The sequence below is a fragment of the Micrasema longulum genome, unplaced genomic scaffold (assembly GCF_059751315.1).
Source record: "Micrasema longulum isolate JH-2025_06_02 unplaced genomic scaffold, ASM5975131v1 h1tg001242l, whole genome shotgun sequence".
NCBI lineage: Eukaryota > Metazoa > Arthropoda > Insecta > Trichoptera > Brachycentridae > Micrasema > Micrasema longulum.
In genome coordinates this window covers 241,079-264,002 of record NW_028278429.1, presented here as the reverse complement: position 1 = coordinate 264,002, position 22,924 = coordinate 241,079, and the positions used below count along the sequence as shown (strand labels likewise).

At 32.2% G+C, this 22,924-nt stretch overlaps 1 protein-coding gene across 1 annotated transcript; it reads right to left on the bottom strand.

The window, feature by feature from the left end:
• Positions 1–3,265: 3,265 nt before the first annotated feature.
• Positions 3,266–20,331, bottom strand: Adat1 (Adenosine deaminase, tRNA-specific 1). Its single transcript, XM_088234436.1, has 2 exons — positions 19,035–20,331; positions 3,266–14,399 (listed from the first exon to the last, which is right to left on the bottom strand). Exons 1-2 carry the CDS (start codon positions 20,045–20,047, stop codon positions 14,105–14,107), a joined length of 1,308 nt encoding a protein of 435 aa, XP_088090562.1. The 5' UTR covers positions 20,048–20,331; the 3' UTR covers positions 3,266–14,104.
• Positions 20,332–22,924: the final 2,593 nt, after the last annotated feature.

Below are 22,924 nucleotides of genomic sequence, written 5' to 3'. Positions count from 1 at the left end.
TACGCAAACAGCGCACTAAATTTAGTGAACGCGCATTTGCAGTCGCAGGCCCTATGGCATGGAATGCTCTCCCAGCAGAGGTGCGAGGCTGTGAAAGTGAAGTGATGTTTCGGAAAAAACTTAAAACCCACTTGTTCTCTAAATCATTTGAATAAATCCGTAGCACGTGACAACAAAATAAATTGTTTTAATTAAATTACAAATTTAAAAGCTTCAATTAAATTAATTTAACAATAGAATCACTATGTAAAGCGCCCTTAAGGTATTTTATTACGAAAATGGCGCTATATAAGTTATCCATAATAATAATAATAGCAATTTAGCAGCTATTTGTTTCGTATGTTTCTGCATCCGGGTATAATGCATGTATGCATATCGCTAGCCCAAAACAACAGTGAGATGAACCCAAAATTTTAAATTTTGAGATGCACACAGATATTTTAATAAATTAAATATTTTTAGAGAATAAAATTTTGAAGTTAGAAAATATAGTATTTATAATCTGCATCAAATAATTTAATCCAGTCAGATCCTTCGCACACTTCAAAGTCCGATTATCTCTGAATATGTTCAGAGATACCTTACTTTGGGCTAGCAATATGTACACATATTAGATGCTTGCCTATAAAATTTCTGTTTTTACAAAATGACCAATTTGAACACACATTTGTAGCTACTGCTACTGCAACACGCTACAAACTACCAGTACATAAACACATCAAACGATGAAAATTCATGACACACAGATTACCCTGAAGATAGCCTCTGCAACAGTAGTCAAAACGAGTCCATCCTGCACGGAAAAAAAAGACCATAAATATAAATAACAACATTAGTAACTGGTATTTTCTCAATAGGAAGATTTTTAAAGGCAATTGAAGACATGGGTGGATAAAAGTGTTGTATAACAAAATCAAAAAGCAGAGATATCGAGGGTTAAAGTTTTAAACACTAGTACAATCTATATATATAAAAGGCAATGTTCGAATGGTTGTCCTCGATGGACTGAATATCTACCGGACCTATTTACGTGCGGTTTTCAGATAAATATACATCTTTGCCGCGAGAAGGTTTAAAGCTCATAAAATCTTCAATTTATTAGGTACAAAAAAAGTTGGGAATGTAAATGTTTTTCTTATTCATCACCAGGGTTGCATTCGCCGAGAATACGCATAGATGGATGTTATTTTTTGTTTTTAAATGTTTACAGACAGCATTCGTTTTTTTATGGATTCCAATCAGATTATTTCATTGAATTCCTTATAATTTCTACCCATTTATTTCTTTTTACTGGATTTTTGGTTTTACTAAAATAATATCAATTGATATTCTATACATTTTTGAAAATCGCATTCCTGACTCAAGTGCATCCCTGAGCAGAGTTTTACATTCTCTAAAAGAATTCTTTATTTGAAAATAATTTATTATTTTATGTTTTGGAATTCAAACATAAACAAGTACTTAGATACCTACTTAAATTCCATTTTTGAGTATCTATTATTTTTAGATTTGGAATTCAATCAAAATAAAGTACCTGGGTACCTTCTTACCAACGAAAAGTGACAACATCATTTTTATGTTTAACCTTAAGAGGAAACGCAGTCTGACTTTTCTTTATACAAACGGATTCACGTATTTTCTCTCTGAATTATGGCATTAGAGAATTGTTTTTCTTTTAATAACAACAACAACAAACTACAATGCCGTTTCCCCGTAAGGGTAGAGAGAGAAGATAGAACGCTACATCACGCTATCTTTGCATTCAGATCTCGCTTCCTTTACATTCATAGATCTTATCATGCACGCGCGCCGATTATTCCGACTTTTGCCATATCCATCATCAAGTATTTGTTGAATTTGGACATGCCATGTCTTTCTCGGTCTTCCTCTATTTCTGCATCCATGAACATTCGCATTGTAAATTTTTTTTGCTGTTCTTTCGTTGTCCATTCGCTCTACATGTCCAAACCAGCGCAGAGCTCTTTTTTAGATTTAAAACACAAAAATAATGATGTATACATACATATTTAATTTGGACTAAATACAATAATTGATATCAAACTTTCGATTGTGTTCATTTAATCTATTTAGCAAGAACACAAATCTAGCAATAGCAAAGCATCGTTATTGATAAAATAACACCTTCATTCACTGTCAAAATTAGTTTGCTGCTACTTTTTGATGGTTTAGTTGACATTATGTGAAAGGGCTGTATAGAAAATCTTCATTTATGTTTAAGTAATACATTTTTGAAAAATTGCAATATAACACCTTCATCCACTCATATCTTCAATAACAATTTGATTAATGAGAAGTTAATGCAAATTGATCGGTCCAAACAATTACCAGGCTTATTAGAAGATACCGTTGCTTAGTTTTATATTATTCATGAATTAATTAGTGATACACATCCCCCCTGACAAGTGTAATCGTAAATAATTATATCCCGTATACACAAAGTTTATATTTGAAGAGCTAACTTTGTAGTTATTCATTTTAATAAAATAAATAAAAACAACTTTCATTTTAACCACTTGTTTTTTATTTTTTCTACCGACTGGTTTCAAAGCTATTGGTTGTGAATTATGTGGGTATGCATGGGTCATTTATTGTCACAACTACTACATCCTTTTACCCACAACTACTGTTCCTTTAATCACCCGCTACATTAAGACCTCGTGTCGTACATCTCACATTTATTTCGTTGAATGTGTGCCGCTTTAGAAACTTTGTTGCCACCAACCACCAGTGTTGAACTCCAGATCGAGCCTGCCACCGTGTTAGTGCCGCTCGCAAGTGTCAAGTTGGATCCCGCAAGTCCATCAAGAACGAGGATAAGGTTATTGGCATCCCTTCCTAATCCATCTCATTTGTTGGGGTTGGGACCGATTGACACTGCACACCGCATAGAGAGGATACTCACTTTTTTACATTAAATTTAATTACGGCCAACTCCGCTCATTAATATCGTAGAAGCACTAGCTCGCTATTTCGCACCCCGCATCCGCGTTGGTATTCGTTTTCCCACCAGCTATATATTGAAGTAGCAAAATATTGAAGTATATCTTGTTAAAACAAAATTGTGTAATCTTAATGAGAAATTAAAAATACTTTTTAAAAAATAAAAATCACTCGACAGATATTGCCGATGCAACAATATAATTGAATATAAAAAGATTTGAAAAATTGAAATTTTTTACTGTGCCATTGGGTTTTAAACTAAGCATTTTTTTTTTTAATGGGAAAAAGTAAAAAAAAAACCATATTTCTCCAAATTTATTTACACTGCTGATTTTTCGAAAAATTCAACACTTCACAATTATATGTTACAAAAATTATTTTCAGATAGTGTTCTTAAAAATCTATCTCGCTGTATACTTGATTTGATTCCGAGAATTGTAGAAATATCCCATCCAAACAGATGGATTACCTTTCTTCAACTTATAGACTAAACACACAAATGTTTCAAATGCAGATTATAAAAATACACATAGAGAAAATTATGTGCAAATGAACCAAATAAAAATTACAAATTCACAGAGATTTTTTTCTTTATTATAATTTACACTGAAATACATATGTAGATACATCGAATTTGGAATGTTTAAATTTACCTTAATTACATTTAATTAATTAATAAATTTCTTAAAAATTACAATCATATTTCTAATATTTGGTTTTCATCTAGTAAAATAATATTTTATAGGTACATAAATGAGTTTCGACTGTTTTACAAAAGACAGCTATATAATCCTAGCAATATATTAGTGGGAATGTTCCGATATTATATCGCTTAAGATATAACATTCATCCGAAGTGCCAACATAGTTTTTTCAAGCGTTCATTTCGTCAAGTTTCTTGACAATTTGCAGAAAGTGTTGCTTTTCTACTTCATTGAAAATGTTGTTAAGACTTAAGGTGAAGGAAGAATCATGTATGGATTAAAGGATTTGCGGTAGTGATTTTATTGTAAACAGGAAAGCAGAGCGGTTTGGTCAGCCAAATAAATTCAAAGATATGAATCGTCAGTGTTAATCGATGAAGAACCATATCAAGCGCTTGAGCTGTAAGTTATTGAACCGAACGTATGTAGAATGGGAGTTTGGTCCAATAGCATGGAAATTGGCTCCAATTTTACTGAAGCAAAGAAACATCGCACGATGTGTTTCTGCGAAATTCTGCTGGCCAGGCATCAAGAAGGGTTATTTGCATTGTGTGATTTACAATAAACCAAAGTGCCGAAAAGTCATTTTCCGATTCAGCTGGTCGATGAAATACTGAAATGCTCAGTGAGCATTCCCACCCCACTTACCCTAGTCTCCTATAACATTGCCCCATCGGACTGCCATTTGTTTTGATCCATGCAAAACAACCTATCTGGCCAGTATGTCACCGGTTAGGATGAAATGAAAAAAAATGGCTCTTCTTGGATCGACTCCTAAGATGAGGGATTTTTTCACCGGGGAATTTGTTACTTTCGAAATGATACCAGCCAGTTGCAAACAATGTGTTGAATATGTACTTTCATCGTTTTAAACAAGGCAGCAGAAACTTATTCATGCATCTAATAAAACAACAAATAAAAACTTTCACAAATCTTAAAATTAATGAACATGCGTTTTGGAAACCCAGGTAAAGTAACAAAAAAAACCTAGAATTAATTAGAGCAATAAACTTACATTCCATACAAGGCTAACTAACCATTTATATTTTTGATAGGTATATGAGTAAATGATTGGATCCGAGCTAATAGGATACATAGGTAGATTCATAAAATAATTGTCTAGATTTAAACTAAAACATCTAAAATGAAATATTTAAGTAAATTGAATAAAGCATAAGCCCTCCGTTTGCACTGAATGAAAACTTCCACTGAAAAGTTGTTAGTTCAAACCTTTTCATGTGTACTTCATCAAGTCCAGAGTTACATTGAAAAGAAAGACATCTGTTTTTATTTGGCTAAAAGAGATCATCATTTTAAATTGCGTGGATGAGCCAAGTCTGCACATGGGTACAGACTTTGCAGAATAAACCAAGATCTATTTTAATTATTGTAGTCATCTGTTAAAATGACACATTAATTGATTTAGATTTATGGAAAATCTCTTGTTTTTGTTTGCTTTTACAATTATTTTAAATGGTAAAACATGAAAACAAATTTGATAAATTTATTTTAAACTACACAAAGTGAAACATTTAATTATTATGTGTATGTATATAAAAAACCTTATAGTACCTGAATAGGTTACAAAAAAAATCGACACAAGTAATTAGATCTATGAAAATAAACCTAAATTTTTAAGTAGACAAAATCAAATGAAATATTTAAATCTTCCAGAGAAAATATTTTTAAGTTAACAATTATTCGGGAATAATTTAAGTCCAGGAGTGGACCCTCAGAGTAATAGTACGCCACCCGCTGGACAAAAACCATTCTATGAATATCAATCACAAAGTTAGCTACAGTTTACAGCAATACAACGGGCCGTGGGTACTTAGTCGAAAATAGCAAATGCAAACCGGAACTGTCCATTACATGTTTGTTGTTAAACCAAAACCAAACTAAAAATTCTGAACGCTTTTGTTCTACGCAGGGCATCTCTATAAGCAGGTAGCGAATTATTACTCTGAGGGTGGACCCAACAGAATTTTCCACAGTAAAAATAAACTGTTCATTTAATGAAGATAATAGTGAATAACCTAAATCTATCAAAATATTTTGATTAACTTCTAGTAGACAATAATAAATACACTTTTTGATAATTTATGTACTTATAATGTAGGTAGAAAAAATAAAAAAGGTTTAATACTTATGTACGTTACATTTTAAAATAGAAGATATATAGATACTTTAGTTAGAAAACATACATAGATAGTTATGTACACAAAACATAGGCTATAAATTTGAAAACATTAAATCATTTCAATATGTTGAATTTATAAATTAAGGATTCTTAAATTTACTAAATTTTTAAAAGTTCATTATAAAAATCTACCTTAATTTATTACTAAGCGTAAGATTATTATTCGATAATAATGATTTTAGTACCGTACCTTCCCTATTGTATATTCATGTAAATTGTATTATATTTAATTGATAATAAATTTTATTAATAAGTATTACATAATTACGTATGCGAGTACCTCAAGCACATTTTCAAATATGAAGTGGTGGGTTTTGATTCAAAGTTTTGTCCCATATTCCCTTTTTAAATAAAAAAAAAAATAGCAAATTCATAGTCTTAATTATTATTTTCAATGCCCACTTATAAGTAGAATTCTATATTTGTGCTTCTAGATCTTAACCACTCTAAATTGGCGCGCAGGCAGTTTTGTAAGTAACATCCCCAGCCATTCCTGGTACTCGGTTAAAAAAAACGCACATTGCATGTTTCACTCGAAAATTCACTGATCAATATACCGAGACCATCAAACAGTTTGTGATGATATTAGAATGACTGTTTATTGGTTTATACAATATTGTGAAACAGAAAAGGCGAATAGGATCTGTAATCTCAATCGAAAGATCACTATCACGAACGGCTGCTATCAGCCATGATCGCCAAAACAATATTTTACAGGAGAATGTGCTTTCTTCTTAATTATTGAGGAACATACTTTAAGAATATATATTTTTAAAATATTTATTTTAAAGATATTGATAAAATAAACATTCGCAACAAAGTTTAGTTCTCTAAGTATCTTTTTTTATGTTAAGGCAACCCATCCTTACAAGGATGATTTGTGCTATATTGAGAATAATATTATTTTATATTAAAAATTTACATCATTTAGAACAATAAATTTAGATAAGTGCAAAACCACTTCTGGGGATAATATTGACAGGATATGGGATGAATTTAGTGGAAGGGGAAGGTTTAGTTTCCAATACAAAGGATATGCATCCCGAATGGGGCATCCGAATAACGCGTGGTCTATGCATTCCTCGTCCAGCCGACACTCACACCGAGGACTGTCCACCATCTTGATTTTAAACAAATGTTTATTCACAATGCGGTGGCCAATCCTTAGTCTGATAATATTGGAAACTATTCTTTTTAACAATTTATAGGTATGATACCAGGGAGAGGGTCGGATGGATTTTTGAATATTTTTATATCGAGTTCCTTTGTTTGAATTTAAATTTAGCCAAAATTGATTCCAACCAACAAAACTGTCTTTTTTTATTTGACTCAGTTGATCACAATCTAAGTATCTTAATAGAAGAAAAAAATATTCTCCCATTAAATACTGCTTTGTCGGTTACGGTGTTTTGATGATCATGACTCGATATGTTCATTTAAATTAGCCTCCTTTAGTGCTGCCAGAATTTTAGTTTTAAATAGGCTTACTTTGTTAACTACAGTTTTGAGTTCCGAGTTATTATTTGTGCTATCAATTAACATAAATTGCGTATATTCTTGGATTTGGTTTACCTTTCCAGTAAATCACTCTTTAAATCATCTCATAAAAATAACTAAATTAAACTTTAAATATTTTTATTTTTTTGAGAATTTTATAGTATTTACCTAAAAGAATAAATCCATTAGCCCGTTAGACATTTTTATTATAATTTAAATTTAAGAAATAAAGGAAAATAAAGCATTATAAAACTTGTAAAAAACCCATATTTATTTCTGTTATACTAAATTTAGCAGCAATGCATATCTCAAACTTTATAGATATTTATCCCAGTTAGATAGACATAAAATTTTATTCCGCCTCATTATGCAGTAGTTAGTGGAATTGTCTACCACGCATGAGATTACAGGTTCGATTGCCATCAACTTTGAAATGAAATATTTATTTTCAAATGCGATTATTCGGTGCAATTGCCCATCTGAAATATGAGACTCATCATCTTACCTTCATAATTTATTATTACAATATGCAGAAATTCACCAAAATAAACAATCGTATTTTAAAATAAAATATTAATGGGATAGATGCTAATCTAGATGTTTTGAAATCTGCAATTGACATTTAGGTAGCACAATTCGTGTCAGTATATACCCCCAAAAGAAACAAACTTCATTAGAGAACATAGGTTTATATATTATTATTTATATATTACATAGTGGACGGACAGGCAAAACGGAGAGAGCGGGTATAGTGAATAATTGCAATATCGAACCCATTAAAAGTGAGACAGGAATAAACATGATATTTCTAGACACATAATAAGTCCTGGCCGGCCCCCCAATCAGTCAGCCACTAAGCGAGCTGTGGTTTGAATACGAGAGCAGGGACTTATGCTATGAAAAAGATTCATGTTTCAGGATAAGTAATTTGTATTTTCTTCTTTGAACACAGTTAGAAACAATTTTTAATTAAATATATCATTTGCGAGGTAACTATAGATAATAAAGTGGGGCAATAATTTTAGTTGAGTGAAAATAATTTGTATTTTGTAAAATGGAGATGGAAAAATTGATGCTACGAGTTTTGCCTGGCTACTGATAACGGCTGATGATGTTGGGTGGCATTTATATAAAATAATAATCATTTACTTGTTGCAAATGGTGTACAATTACAAGCGAAACACTGACCGGATGAATTGGTCCAAAGAAACTTTAGAAAAGGCTGTGGAGAAGCAAAGACCACGATTTTAAAAGCATCACATCTACGGCATTCCATATGCAACATTACATCGACACTGAATCAAGCTCTTTGAAATAAAAATAGGCAGATTTGAAACTCTTCTCAGTCCAGATGTAAAGGGAGAGTTGCTGAACTACACCCTAAAAGTGCATTCCATTTTCTACGGGCTAACGTGGATGGAATTTCTTCAGTTAACCGGAGAGTTCCAACGTTTCGCCCGCCCTAGGGTCTGGCAAAATGGATAGAAATCTTATTTATTTTAATTATCATTTTAGTCATGTAAAATAAAGTCTATTTAGGAATATTTTTTCATTTTATTGTTCTCAAAGTTTTTATTGTATCCTGAAGGGTAAATAATGCAGTTCCGAGTGTAAGAAAGAACCAGAACCCTGTATAAGCGTTCTTGACTCGATGGCTACTCTCAAATAAAAATCCTGAAAAAGGAAATCGAGTGGAAATAATTACCATTCTTAAGGTCCTGGGTTCGATTCCTGGCAGGATGGACGTGAAATATTGGTTTTAAAGGTGGCTCTCCACTGCCATATTTCAAAGTACCTGGACTGGCACCTGAAGCGTAAGACTGATCACCTTACAACAAAAAAGACCTTCCTTTAACAAAAATGATCTAGATATGCTGCAATTGGAGTGCCAGTGCAGTGCATGATAGGGAAATGACGGTGTCTTTAAAGACTTCTGTGATTTTATCATCAAAATATATTATTAATCGTGAGTAAAACTTCTCAAGCATATCCGCCTTGCCCAGCCGTCCCCTACTTTAATACACACCCTTACTTGTTTAGTTAATTACAGAGTGCAAGAGGCATATTACACAAAAGAGAGTGTAAAATTGTAAGATATGTATGATAGGATTATAATGTGATAACTAAATGTGCAATCGCAAATAATGGATCGGAGTAATATTAAAAATAAACATAAGTAATCTTAATGATAGAAATTTAAACATAAGTAACAGTTAAATCATTTAAATTAGACGGTATTTAATTTTAGCACCAGTAAAAGGATTGATAGCTCATAAATACAACTACACATCAATAAGAAAAAAACAAAATAAACAAAGTAAACATTATAATAACTACCCAATAGGAATAGGTTGGCAAATAATAAATGCTATTCAAAAGGTGCTGGATAATTTTGCAGGTACCAATAAATAACACACCACTGTTCTTTTTAAAAACTTTTCACTTTAAGGGCATTTCTTGTCACAATTTATCAAAAGGATTTAGTTTTTTCTATTAATATATATGGTTTATAAACTTAAAATACGCCATTATAAATGTATTTACAATGATTTTTGCATAAATAATATTGAGGACTTTCCGGAATATAATTAGTGTTTGGTTTTAAAAAAACCCTTTTGATTTAAATAAATGGAATTAAAATCACTAGTTCCAAAACATCAACAAATAAAATTGTGACACATAACTGTCTAGATCATGGGTGGCCAAAGCGTAGACGGAGTATCCATTTCTAGTCGCCCGCCTGTCTAATGCATCGAAACAATCAATTTGTTCGGTTTCATAAGCTACAGTACATTTTTTTCTGTGATCAATTTACAAAAGTGTATCCATTTTGTTTACCTTTCATATAAATGACTTTATTATAGTTTTGTCCACCCACCACAAGAGATTGGTTTTTTGGATCCACTTTCCTCTGCGAATCTACATATGTACATTTTCTACAATGAATGATATCAAAACATAATATCGCTCCCATTTGACAGATCACCATTTGGCAGCATGTTTACGAATAGCTATTTCTCTTTCAATCATATTAAATATTAATAGTATATATTGCCTGCGCTCATAAAACAAACATCTTGATTTATTTACACACTATTTTTATGTTTGTGTGAAGTCATCATTAATGAGGAAGTTTAGTGGTTTATTTTTTCCAATAGACTATTATACTAAGCCAAAATTTTTTTTTTTAATTTTTAAATATCATATTATTAACGCTATGATTTTTTTAAAGTTTTGTGTTTCTGAAATTACTCCGCATGTGACGTCAGAGGTTCTCTTCCGCTTATTATCGGTCAGTTCTGCCGGTTGGTCCGTTGGCGGTAAGTAAACAGGATTTATTTTTACAGCTCTCTTATCATTGGTTGAATCACTAGTGACGTCGTTCAAAGTAGTTAGTTTTTATTTAAATATTTTGTTTTTTTTGCACATTTTCAAGAAACTTTGCAATACAATTTAATACTCTTATTTTTACCGCGCGCAAGAAAACATTTTTGTATCCAATTTCCCATAGGGCTGAAGTGCCTCATTGCTGTTATTAAAATAACTTGATATTGAATTGGTATTATCTATGTTTATTTTCAATTTAAACTTATTTTTGTATTTAAATTGCTACTTCCAGCGTAAGCAGACTGCCACCAAAAAATTCAAAAGTAGGACGCAGAAGTTAAAACTTTAACCACCCATGGGTCTAGATAAACATATTTTTAATATATTTATAAAGCTCCTTAAAATATAAACTTAAACTTTTCTAAAACTGTAATATTAAAAACATAACAAAAAATATATTGCACTTAATTAACTAATACATATTTGTATTTCCAAAAAAAATATTACTTTACAATGAAAATAATACCTACAGCTTTAACCATTTCATTTACTCAAAAGAAAATTATATAAATAATTTCAGTAAAATAAGAATTACAATTATGATCACAAAATAATATTATAACAACTCTAATGAACTGCAAATTATTTCATAAATACAACTTATTAAGTTTAGACACCCATTTTAATAAAGGGTTCAAATAAATCAGTTGATGGGGTGGTTGTACCTTGTCTGTATTCGATAAATTAATTTTATATTTAATTTCAATTTAGTAATGAAACTTAATTAAAAGAAACATCATTTGAAAAACTATACACAGTTTGCTCACTTATTCCGAATTCCAAAAAACATTTTAACGACAAATGCATAAAAGATATTTAGTTATAACCTAATCACTAATCCCAAATAATCATGTATGGCATTTACATGTAAAATAATGGTAACAAACTATCATGTAACATATATAAAATATAATAATATGAAGACTCTAAAATTATTAGGTACCGTAGTAAAATACAGATGTCCGCCAACAGATTTGACACTTCAAAAATTAGTAAAAATTATAAGTATAAAATATTAAACATAATTGATTTATTTTCAAATCAAAAATAATGCGGATTTATGTTTTAAAAATGATTTGACCCAGATGCTGTCCATTTTGTTGCAAAAACTCTAGCAATCAAGATTTCATATTGGCAAAAACTCACTCGCTGAGATCCGGATTGATAGATGTTGGATATTTTTCCTTGGGGAATTTATTGTTGAAGGTGAATTGATTGACGCGAGATTTGTGAAAGCCTCATTAGAAAATAAAAATAGCACAGAGTAAGATCAAGTGATCTTGGTAACCAGTCTATGTCACCAAAGCAACATTAGTTTTCCAGAAAAAATGCTCCTCACTTTGGCCATTGATTATCTAGCGGAGTGTGTCGTGGCCCTATCCCGCTGTAAATGTGTTATGTTATTGAAGCCATTGTATTGCTCCCGCTTCCGTTTTAAAAATTTATCCATCTTCGCGCAATATCCTTTTGAAGTCACTGTTTCATAATTACAAAAAAAAGCCTCAAAGGAAATGGTGCACCAAACAGCGGTCTTCAGGCTACAGAGTGGATTTCGATGGACTTCTTGCGGGTTGTTCTTGTTGAGCTTAATATGTTTATTGACATACTCTCCAATGTGAAAATACGCCTTGTCACAAAAAAATGCCCTTCAAACGTGTCGGGGTAGAAAATCCCTTCAAAGTCACTCTGGCCTAGTTTTCTTTATATATGTAATCATCAGCTTTCAAATACTGGATGATTTGAAGCTTGTAGGGATGGAATTTCAAATTATTATTTAAAATGTTCTGAAGTTCATTTCTCACTGATCCTGTTCTTTTATACTTCTGCTCCCACGTCCATATCAACTGGTTCAACGGTCATCACCTAATCTTCGGATATTAAACTGAGAACAAAAATGTCGCCATTATTATTATTGTTATTATGGATAACTTATATAGCGCCACTTTCGTAATATAATACCTCAAGAGCCCTTAACAAAGTGATTATATAAAGGTATAAATTTAATTTTAACTCTTTTGATTTGCAATTTAAGAAAATAATGTACTTTGTCACCACATGCTAAGGATTTAATCAAATGATTTAGAGAACAAGTTGGTTTTAAGTTTTTTCCGAAACATCACTTCGCTCTCACAGTTTTGCACTTCTGCTGGGAGAGAATTTCATGCCGTAGGGCCTGCGACCACAAATGCATGTTCGCCGCATTTAGTGCGCTGTTTGCGTAGAGGTATAATAACTTTTCCTTTTGACGCCATGCCACATTGGTCGAATTTTTGTTTGTATACTACGCCCAGTGGGCTTCTGTCCATGGACTCATGACTAATAAAAAAAATTGCAACCCTCCCGTGTTTATGTTTAAAGATACCACTATACTATTACTACTACCACAGCTGCCTCTGCTATAACCAGAGACAGCGCGATTTAAAGTGTCAAATCTGCCGGCGGACCACCGTATATTTTAAATTAGATCTGTTGTATAGTTTTAGGATATTTTTAAGTAGATAATTAAGGGATTTAAGATTTGATTCTTCTATGAGCATTTATGATTTAAACTGCTATTAGAACAATCAATTATCTATTTAAAAATTGTAATTGTAAATAGAAAATGGAAGCATTTCATAACAATAATTTTTATATAGTAAATCAGCACCTTCGAGAGTGTTAGCCGCCATTCAACAAAAATAACAGCTATAAAAAAATTTGGATTCATTTTCATAGTAATTTTATTCATTCTGAATAATAATTTACGAGATTCAGTCTTGGTATTGGGAATTTATAAAGATACATGCAGACTTGCGTACCACAATATGGTAACTAAGACTGTATCTAATTGTGCATAGATCTTGATAGTCATTTTTTTCCTTTGGTTACATAGGAGCGTAAATCGTCGCTTTTTTTGTTAACGGTGATTGGAAATATTTATCAGGACCTATTGATATGTTTTATCGAACTATACATTTTATATTTATACTAGATAAATTAAATTGCATAGGCACGAAATCAATGTTTTTTTTATAATTTATAATGAATGCATGTTATTATTGTATTCAGATTTTAGTAGTAGACAGAAAGAATATTAGTTGATAATATTATAAACAAGAAATTGATCTTCGTGAAGTAGGAAATAAATATTTAAGAATGAATTGTTAAAAATCAAAATGTACTAAATCAACGATAAAAAAGATAAAGAAGGTCACATAACATCTGAGCTGCTCTGATTTCATGTTTTGGATATAAAATACAAAACAAACAAAACATAGTAATTTTTTTCATCAATTGCAAGATGATTTTTAAAAAATTAACAATAATTACTGCTCTTCACAAGACAATAACTGACTCCATCAAATTCTGAAAAGTATTTAAATTTCTTCAAATGAGAAATCAAGATCGTTTGGCTTTTCCGACCAAGCTTTGAAAAATGTCTTCTTAACATAATTCCATTTTGTATAATATCTCTCGGACTGGCCTTTCATGCTTTTATAGGTCATTGTCTTGGGATACTCGATACTTTCTTTGGGAAAATCTGGAGAATTGACAATGCCCAAAAAGCTTTTGAACAAATTCCTCTTGCTTATGAGAAGCGCCGATTTGAAGTTTACTTCCTTTTTCCTCGTAGATCCCTGCTTCTTCCCAGCGATAGCAACTTCCAAAGGTCTGAAACCAAAATACCGACATAACTGTAAAGTTTATTCTTCCATTATTTTTTTATTTTCTTATACGCCTCCAATTATACGTATTTTGAGTCTAGTGAAACGTAAATAAAAATACGTCGGTAAAGAAATAATAATTTTTTAAAAATACATTCAAGTTCAAATTACATAATATTTATACGTGCAAAAAGTACATATGACTATACTATTTATTGAATCAGAATTATGTATTATCATCGCTGAATAAAATTTAAAAAAACAAATAAAACACTTTTTTAAATGACTTTAATTTATTTAGAGTGCTACAATTAAGTTTAAGGGCACTTGCAACACTGGACACATGAAACTCCAGGTGACAAGCCTGCCAACACAGAGACGCATCACGGCGCTAACGACTGCATATCTCAGACAGACACTCTCCGACTACCATTGACTCCGGATGCCTTCAAAATGACAGTTTCCCACTTATAATATTTAACGTTAAACTGTTCCGATTTCCACAGCTGAGTTCAAACACTATTGTTCGGTGTTCATTTGTTGTATTTTATTTAATTATTTGCCTTCCCAAACCATAGAAAGTGCTTTAAATATATCCAAATAGTCTATTAAAAAAATGTTTCATTAGTTAAATTGACCTGTTTACATCTTAGAGTAATAATACGCCACTGGCTAATAAAGTCGCCCATACAGACAAAAACCATTCTTTGATTATCAATCACGAAGTTAGCTACAGTTTACAGCAATACAATTTATACTCAGGTCAAGAATTGCAAGCGCAAAACCGTCCGTTACACGTTAGTTGTTACAACTAAAAACCAAACCAAAAATTTGGAAAGATTTTGTTCTATGCAATAGAGGTAAAGGACTTCTCAAGGAAATTATGACTGAGGTTTACATATAATTTTAGGGCGCAGTACAAAACATGAATTATTATTTAGTTTTAGCTCAGTAATATAATCTGATGTATAATTATCAATGATTTTTCAATTTTTTTATTCAAACTCAAATTAAACATTAAATTGACAAAAGTTACGTAACTTCGCCGAATATTTTTTTTTTCAATCTCCAAGATTGAGAAATTATGAGACATGATTCACAAATGTAAATGAAAAGTCAAGGTCATGAAGAACCCTAGGGGAGTGGCAGATTATTCGGTTTCATATTAAAATGGGGGTTTTTATACATTTTATCAACTTAAAAAATAATTTAATAAGTCTCACCAAAGTTTAATAGAAAAGAAGCTTGTGTGAATAATAAAATATTTTAATTAAACATATTTGTAAGATACTTAATTTCAATAAAAACCCCAATAATTATTTTTACGATTCACCACTTTATATTATTATTATTACTCATTATACTGCCCTTCCAAGCTTAAAGCCAGTATCAAGCAAAAATTAAGAACTGTTTTTTTTAATGCCACCTGATAAATAATTGTAATCTTTCTAAACAGCTTACTCTAATAAATACATCGAAAATGTACAAAAAAATACAAAGTACGTAAAACCTCAATTTTCTCAAAACTTTTCAAATGTTAGTTGCTGCCTCCTTGCTTGGAACGGCAGTATAGGCAGGCAGCCTTTGCTAATGCGCCTATATTTATGCCAACTTGAAAATAAACTGGTAAATAATTCAACTGATTGGCTGACCACTGTATTAACTCAAGAAATGTTATTCTTCTAATATCGGCAATATTTTTGTGTATATCAGTAATTATTTATCGGCCGATACACCGATGCATTTCAAACTTCAGACTTTAGAAAGCCATGTGTACACGCAGTGATGTAATTTTCTTTGAGTCTATAGTGCTGTGTACATTACCAGGCATGATTTATACTCGGAATCTCGGAGTGTAAGATATAAAGCGATAGAGAAGCAGAACCCCTCGTTTTTTGGCCCTAAATTCAATTAAATTTTTATCAATTTTTTTTTTTTGATTAGCGCAAAACTACTTTAGTTTCCAAATGAGAAGCCACATCTGGGAGATTATTTTCAAGAGCAAGTTTCGTCGAAACAAATTTGCAAAAGTGCCTTTCCCTAGATAACAACTAAGGACACTGCGTGGCCGAACAAAAATCTTATCCATGTTAGTTTTAATTATTAACTTAAAGATAAAACAATATTTAATTTAAAATTTGAATTTTCATTTTCTTTCTGTTTATCTTTTTAGGGTAAACCATCTATCAAATTTCCGTAAGTGCTACAAACCATTAAATGTTCGTAACAATACTTGACAGTCTTAGGTTTCATAAACCAATTTTGTTAACTGACAGTCACCGGTAAGTATTGGGATCAAAATCCAAAATCTAGTTGTAATTTTTACGATTTTTTATGAATTGTCTATGTTATTGGCAATTGGAATTCCAAATACTTGAGCCGCCTATTAGAAATTTGAGCTGCAGCTCAACAGCTCAAAGCGTTCGAACTGTCATTTTGAACCGGTTCAAAGTTGAGTTACCCATCCCTACCTTCAACAAAAAAAAAACAACAATCAAGATATGCTGCGATTGGTGTATCAATGCCGCGCCATATTCACCATTAGTTGCGGAAAGAGAATAACAATGATAAATTAAAATAAATAAATATCAGTATCGTAATTAATATGTATTTAATCAGTGTAAAGCAAATGCAACATATTACGATCATCTGTTACATGAATGTAAGGTGATCAGTCTTACACTTCAAGTGCCAGTCCAGGAACAATGAAATATTTCAGTTTAAACAACCTTCAAAATCAATATTTCACGTCCGCACTGCCGGAACCAAACACAGGACCTCAAGAATGGTAGGCAAATCGATTTTAAAAACATTCAAATAACTAACAACAAACTGCTGATATGAGAGGATATATAATCGCTGAGAAACACGGAATTAGTACACGGCCTTAAGATAAGGGAGGAATAAAAATTAACACTGAACAATTACTACATGTGTCAGTTCGGACAAGCTCAGTCAGTTCCAATATGTAGTTAGTTCAGCTTATCTGTTACTAACTAATGTAAAACGTTTACGTAGTAACTTTCTTTTACAAACACGCATCAAAGCATATCATCATTTTCTTTTATCACCTCTAACTGAGTAGGAGCTCCCATGCATCTAGATGCATCTAATCCGACATGCACAAACAAAAATATAATCTAGACAAGAAAGGAATACAGACTAGGAAGCGATCATCAGTGGTTTAAATCTTTTTATCAAAGCAACAATTTTATTTGCACTTTATCTCCAACGAATAATAAGTCATGTAATGCATTTTACATCCCATTATCTAGGGTTTGACGTTTATATTACAAAAATAATACAGTAAGCTGGATATCAAACTTGTAACTCATACATTGTTAAGCTCATAATACTCATTGCATATATTATAAAAAAACAAATCCCTCGATTTGTTTGGTGAAATTACACGGTGACCATTCCATGATAATAATTTGAAATGTTTTTTTCAAAATAAAATACTGAGTAAAAGTATCGTAGACTTCTATTTTCCCTTCTCAAAAATGTTTTCCCTCCCTGTTGGAGTAAATATCAATCTTAATAACTCCCTGGGGGGTGTAATCCAGCCGTGTTTACAAACACCTGGACGTACTCAAAATATTATCAAACAGATTGTAATTTGTTATCATTTTTACTAAGACAAAGGGAAGTCTAACATGCTAAAATGTCTCCACTTGAGTATGGAATTATTGGATGAGAGGAGCGTACAATAAGGAATGCAATGAATCATATCTGCATTCGCTAAAACTCCGCAACACCATTGTTTGCAAATGCGTATGCTCGGTGATTGCAGTTCAGACATGCGCAACAACCCTGCTTTGAACCCTAGATAGTGGGATGTATAAACCATGGCATGGCTAATCATCCGCTGGAGATAAAGTGCAGAAATAAAATGGCGGCTGTGATAAAAATATTTTTTACTTTGATATTCAATTTCTTAAAATGACTTGAAATACCAGCATACTAAAATATATTTTTAAAAGAAAATACGAGGAAAAATATTTTGGCAGTTCTTTGCACTTGTCTCGCAGTTAATATTTTATTTTAATTTACGCTTAAATAATATGTTTCCTTATGTAATGTACACATTTACCTTTTTGTTAAATAATTTGTACCGTTTTTTTTTAAATAAACATTTCGCAATACAATGTAGCAATGTAAAACATAATATTTGATAGAACACGTTGGAATTCATTAACACAATCATAACAAACAATTTTATCAAAGAAAAAAAAATTTTTTTTTTCAAAATTCTGAAAATTTGTTTCTCCACACCCTGCGAGCCTTTAGAAAAAAAACATTTCCATATGTATAAATTGATTTTTTAATATTAAAATATTTATTAAATTATTGTCACAAGACAACTCAATATGACGTATAGAGTGCCCGAGTTCCATATGAAACCCAATGAATGGGTGATGAAAATAATATTGTTAATCTTTAAAATTATTAAGCATAGTCTATTTTTTATACAACATACATGCATATTATGTGTAGATAAAAAAGACACCGCTTTCAATTCACATACTTACATCATCTAGTAAATAATGTGATGCGCTTGATAAACATTAACAACAAACATACAACGCATCGCAATAATTAAAAGTGTATTCCGCAAATTAAAAAAGTTAGTACTACTTACACGTGACTCACTTTACTCCAAACAATGCTGGAAGAGCATGGCTGCTTGCCTTCCTTCTTGGAGAACTCCCAAACCCCCTTGGACTGCTCGACGATGGGGACGACCAGCAAGTTAGTGTTGCACTCGTGGTAGGAAGTGGGCGGGTAGTGGCGCAGCAAGATCCACTCCAGAGTATACTCCTGGGAGAAGTCCCTGTCCACTAGCGCCCGGTACATGGCCCCCTTGGAGAAGGGGCAACCCCCGCCGATGATGATGGACGTCAGCTTGATGGGCTGCTCCAGCAGGGTGTCAATCAGCGCCCCCTGTATCCCCACCCTCACCCAGCGAGCCAGCTTATCGGAGCAAGACAGAGATGATGTGGGATCCCCTTTCCCGGGTTTGATTCTTACGCGCCCCAGGATGCTCTGTTCGTTCTCTCCGTTCATCAACTTAGTTACATTCTTAGCACCGGTCATGAACATCAAACTGCCATCGCCCAGTTTAGCCCTTTTCGCATTTTTATTGTCATCTTCGTTGGGCCGTTTTATGCTACCGACATCCTCCATAGACTGCAAGTGGAAGCTTGTCGAGATTTCTGCGGGACCGACTATCTTAATGATGGAAGCATCACCACACGGTGTCTGAGAAGAGAAGAAATGAAACCGGATGTCATGTTTCAGGGTACATTTGAGGTCGCTGTTCACAATGAAAATGGAATTTTGATTTTGGAATGCGAGGTCGATTTGCTCATAAAGATAGCGAAGGAATCCTCGGCGAGCCATCACCTCGGCGTGACTGTCATTCAGGATATCCCCATATTGGCTCAACTTGCCTTTGCCAATGCACTTGGAGCCGGTGCCCAAAGACACTATTTCGAGCCTGGAAGGCCGGCGATCAAACGAAGACTTCACGATGCAACTAAGGACAGTCCATTCGGAGGATGGATTCGGTTTGCCGGTTTTAGGCAAACTTTTATAAAAATCGTAGCAAAATTTTGTTACACTCTCCGCAAAATTTCGATTTTCTGCGGCCATCGTAATATTATTTAAGCGATTAGCGAGGTTGTCATCCAACCGTTTAATTTAACATTCAGTAGGTACATTTAGTACACATAAAACATTTTTTTCGGAACAAAACTTGATTTACTTAAGAAGAGTCGAAAAGCGAAAAAATATAATAATAATAAACGTCTTACGCCCGGCTTCTGACATTAGAATGTTCCAGACTGTTCCAGACAGCTTCGGAAGACGGATTCAGACAGACAAAGATTATGACAGAAAACAGAAACAAGCACGAATCGAGAATCAAATAAAGAACCAAAGAAAAAGAACTGTCACAAGTCCCGATTCAAGACATAATGCACTAGAAGTTGACTAGAACACAGAAACTAGCGGTGCACATAACCGATTGCTGGATATAACCGAATAATTCACAACCGGTTATGATAATCCTTGATTGATCTACTAATAATCGGTTAGTAACAAATAAAATCATTAACTCTTGTGTTTGTGTGGCACGAAGTCTATATGGAATACAAGACTTGATACATCTCTCTTATGTATTTAAATGATGAAGTCGTATTTTTGGTAATCTTCAAATTGACATTTTTACATAAAAGTAAAATTTGTAAAAATATGCTGGATTTTAATACAAAACATATTTATCCTTATTATGCAAAGAATAATAATAAGATTGAAAGCGATGCCAATCCAAAATAAATCTGTTTTACTGAATAAGAAAGAGCACGAGAATAGAACTAATAACAAAGAAAACAGAGTGGAATTTATATATCTGTGGCTTGGGTCTAAAAGGGCTAAAGTCATCAATCACAACATAACAGGAGAGTAATTTTACAGGTATTTTGTGAAGTTATAATTGTTTTCGGTGTTTGAAAATGGTATCAATAAAAAAAACACTATTACATGTGTGTTTGTATATAAAATCGTGATATATGTATATTTTTTACTGACTGCCATCTACGAGGGGTGTTCAGAAAATAACGGGAATTTTTCAATTTCGCGGGTTTGGAGAGTCCGATTGTCAATTTTTTTCATGTTGGTTAACATGTCTCTGAAGTACGAGTATGCTAATTTTTTCAGCTGAATTCATTATTTACTTTGTCTAAGTAAACAATGAATACTGCTGAAAATTTTAGCATACTTCAGAGGCATATACACCAACACAATAAAAAAATGACAATCAGACTCTCCAAACCCGTGAAATTAAAAAAAATCCCTTTATTTTCTGAACACACCTCACACAAAATTTGGCAAGATAAAAACCAAATCCGACACTGGCCCGTTTAGACCTAAGACTAAGACACATGTTAATATACACATGGCAAAACTCAAATTATCCGGATTAATAAGTGCCAGATTTTATTTCTTTTGAAATAATACACCAAATTGCAATCACATTAAAAACCTACTTAAACATGTCTCACAAAGTTAATTGTAAAATTAAATTGAAAATAAAAACATCTCTTTTTTTTCTTATTCTTTTGCCGCTCCTACTGGAGGTTGGCGACTATCATTCTGAATTCATCACGATCCTGGGCCTGCAGCATCCGACACACCGAACCACTGTCTGAGATTTCTAAACCATGATACTCTTTTCCGTCCCATACCCCGCCTGAGGTCTATCTTTCCTTCCATAATAAGTTGGAGAAGGGCATACCTACTTTTCATTGCTGAATACGTGACTAAAGTATGAGACTTTTCTTCTTTTGATAGTTGTCATTTTGATTGACTGATAACGATTTGGATATTTGGCAATCTAGAAGGTTGAAGTTTGGATAAACGGAGTTCTACTGTACATGTTTTACTAAGTATCATTAAAAAAACTAAATTTGCTTTATTGAAAAATAATAAAAAACTTAAATTACATAAGATTCGTTGTGGCTTAAACTGAATATTTTTTCCCACAATTACCCTTTATGCTCATGAATTGATAATACATATTATCATTATTTAAAACTACAGGATTAAAGGTAAAAATACGGAATAAACGCATTCACGTTTACCATGTATGCTCCAGGGACGAATGCTCCTTATAATCGATTACATGCAGCTTACCATATTTTTTTGACATCGAAAGTAATGTTTTATGTTACAGTGTTATTAGGAAAAAACACATCACCAAAAAAATATATTACTTTTCTTGGGTATTCCTTTATTCCATACAGCGACCAGTTGCGCCTCTATTGGCCAAAATTATTACTACTGGATTACACGAGATTACTCTGCTGACTTAAATACACTTATTCAAATACATCTTTAACCTAAAACTTTAGAATCTCGTTTGAAAAATTACACTTGCGATTACAGTAAAATCTTGCAGCTTTCATTAATGCAATTTAGTCTTTCAATACTTTTTCATAAGGGCTAGTATTCTTTAAAATACATAAATTTGACTTACGACAGTCTAAGGGAGGTGACAATATACGCACTCGTTATGTGTGAGAAAGAGATAACGAATATATTTTGTATGTCTTAACACGGAAGTTACAATAATAAGGGGGTAATTGATCATACTTATGTTTCGGTGGTTTGAAAGTAAATTTCCTTTCAAATAAATAAATATTTTGATATTTTAATCGAAACGAATTGATATTTTAATCCATAATATAGTATAAATCCTTTAGTAGGTTTTAAAAAACAAAGATTCGCTAATTTTTTTAAAAATTGTTATTCGTTTTTGTGCATACGATGACATTTTAATATTGTAGGTTATTCTTCAGTATCCATTTAAACTTTAAAAATTTTGTTAGAGTTTTGATAAAAACGTTACTAGTGTATAGTGTTAAGAATAAATATATATGAAGAATTATAAAATGTATAACTTATGTCGTTTTGTGAATAATAATGTGATATAAAAGTCAATGAAACAATGATTCTTAAAACGTAATTTAT